Source organism: Mandrillus leucophaeus, unplaced genomic scaffold, assembly GCF_000951045.1.
Source record: "Mandrillus leucophaeus isolate KB7577 unplaced genomic scaffold, Mleu.le_1.0 Scaffold143, whole genome shotgun sequence".
In the NCBI taxonomy this organism is placed as follows: domain Eukaryota; kingdom Metazoa; phylum Chordata; class Mammalia; order Primates; family Cercopithecidae; genus Mandrillus; species Mandrillus leucophaeus.
The window spans coordinates 5,572,459-5,574,020 of NW_012101399.1; the positions used below are offsets into that span (position 1 = coordinate 5,572,459).

The 1,562-nt window shown below is 42.0% G+C and overlaps 1 protein-coding gene across 1 annotated transcript in view; it reads left to right on the forward strand.

Annotated features, from left to right (window-relative positions):
* Positions 1 to 1,562, forward strand: part of COL5A2 (collagen, type V, alpha 2) — a 156,133-nt gene that overhangs the window by 148,195 nt on the left and 6,376 nt on the right. The window contains exon 51 of the mRNA XM_011974261.1: positions 881 to 1,172. Coding sequence (XP_011829651.1) covers positions 881 to 1,172 — 292 coding nt within the window. The remainder of the gene's footprint in view (positions 1 to 880; positions 1,173 to 1,562) is intronic.

The following is a 1,562-nucleotide window of genomic DNA, read 5'->3' on the forward strand; positions in this document are numbered from 1 at the left end:
AAGTGCAGAAGGGAATTAATAGAGAGGATCCATTTCGTAGTCTCTGCCACTTTTTGTGCTTATCTCCCTCTCATTTCAGTGTATCTTATTTGGCAAAAAAAAAAAAAAAAAAAGGCAGGTGGGCTCCTTATTCATGTGATTTAAAAGGCTAAGGAAAACTGGGCACCCTGGCACATACCTGTAATTCTAGCTATTCAGGAGGTGAAGGCAGGAGGATTGCTTGAGCCCAGTAGTTTGAATCCAACCTGGGCAACATAGTAGCAAGACCCTGTCTCTAAAAGCCAAGACTATTTCTTCAATTTTGCTTAAGCAGATAATTTTTATCTGTATAGTAATTAATGCACATAAAAGGACTTCCGGTGTGTCTCTCCCTCTCCTTTAGAAGTAGGAGTATAATTCTCTTGTGGGTGTTTCTTGTGGGTATTTTCTTGTTATTGACATGTGATCTTATAGCACCAGCAGCCACTATTCCCCTGCATCCTTTGTTCAGCTTCTGTCCAAAAATACTTTTAAAACATTTTGGTTGTATCTTGACCAAAATAGTTTGCAAATGAACACACTTATCTCCATGCTATTAACAGAAAATATGTTGTATCTTCAAGATAAACACCTAAGCAAATATTTTGCGCTTTGATCTTTCTTTATCTTGGATGCTGACTTGAAGATATGTTGCCTGAAAAATGGTTAGGCATCATTTCTCATCCTTGAATGTTATGGCCTGTTAGACCACCCCCATCTAGTTACAAAAGGGCACAAGTCATAGATCTCCCTTTACTGTCAAATTGGAGTGTCTCATTGGAACTCCCTATGCACCAAGTTCTACCAGTTAAGTAAAACCAAAACAATGTGTTAAATGTCTTTCCAATTTCTTTTTGATTAGGGCCCTCCTGGTGAGCCTGGCCCACCTGGCCCTCCGGGTCCTCCTGGCCACCTTACAGCTGCTCTTGGGGATATCATGGGGCACTATGATGAGAGCATGTCAGATCCACTTCCTGAGTTTACTGAAGACCAGGCGGCGCCTGATGACAAAAACAAAACGGACCCAGGGGTTCATGCTACCCTGAAGTCACTCAGTAGTCAGATTGAAACCATGCGCAGCCCCGATGGCTCGAAAAAGCACCCAGCCCGCACATGTGACGACCTAAAGCTTTGCCATTCCGCAAAGCAGAGTGGTGAGTAGACAGCAGCCCATTTGAGCAAAACCCATTGTTTCTGTTTGTTTTATTCTCAACTGCATTCCAAAATGTGTTACTGACTTTCTACTTAGTGATAGATTTGAGATAAAAATAGTAAACATATCATGGAGCTTATAATTTAATGGTGGAAACAGTCAATTTTGTGAAAACATGAAAAAACATGCTCAGCATCACTAATTATCAGAGAAATGAAAATGAAAGTCACAATGAGATACCATCTTGCATGAGTCAGAATGGCTGTCATTAAAAAGTCACAAAACAGACTGGGCGCAGTGGCTCACGCCTGTAATCCCAGCTCTTTGGGAGGCCCAGGCGCGTGGATCACGAGGTCAGGAGATGGAGACCATCCTGGCTAACACGGTGAAA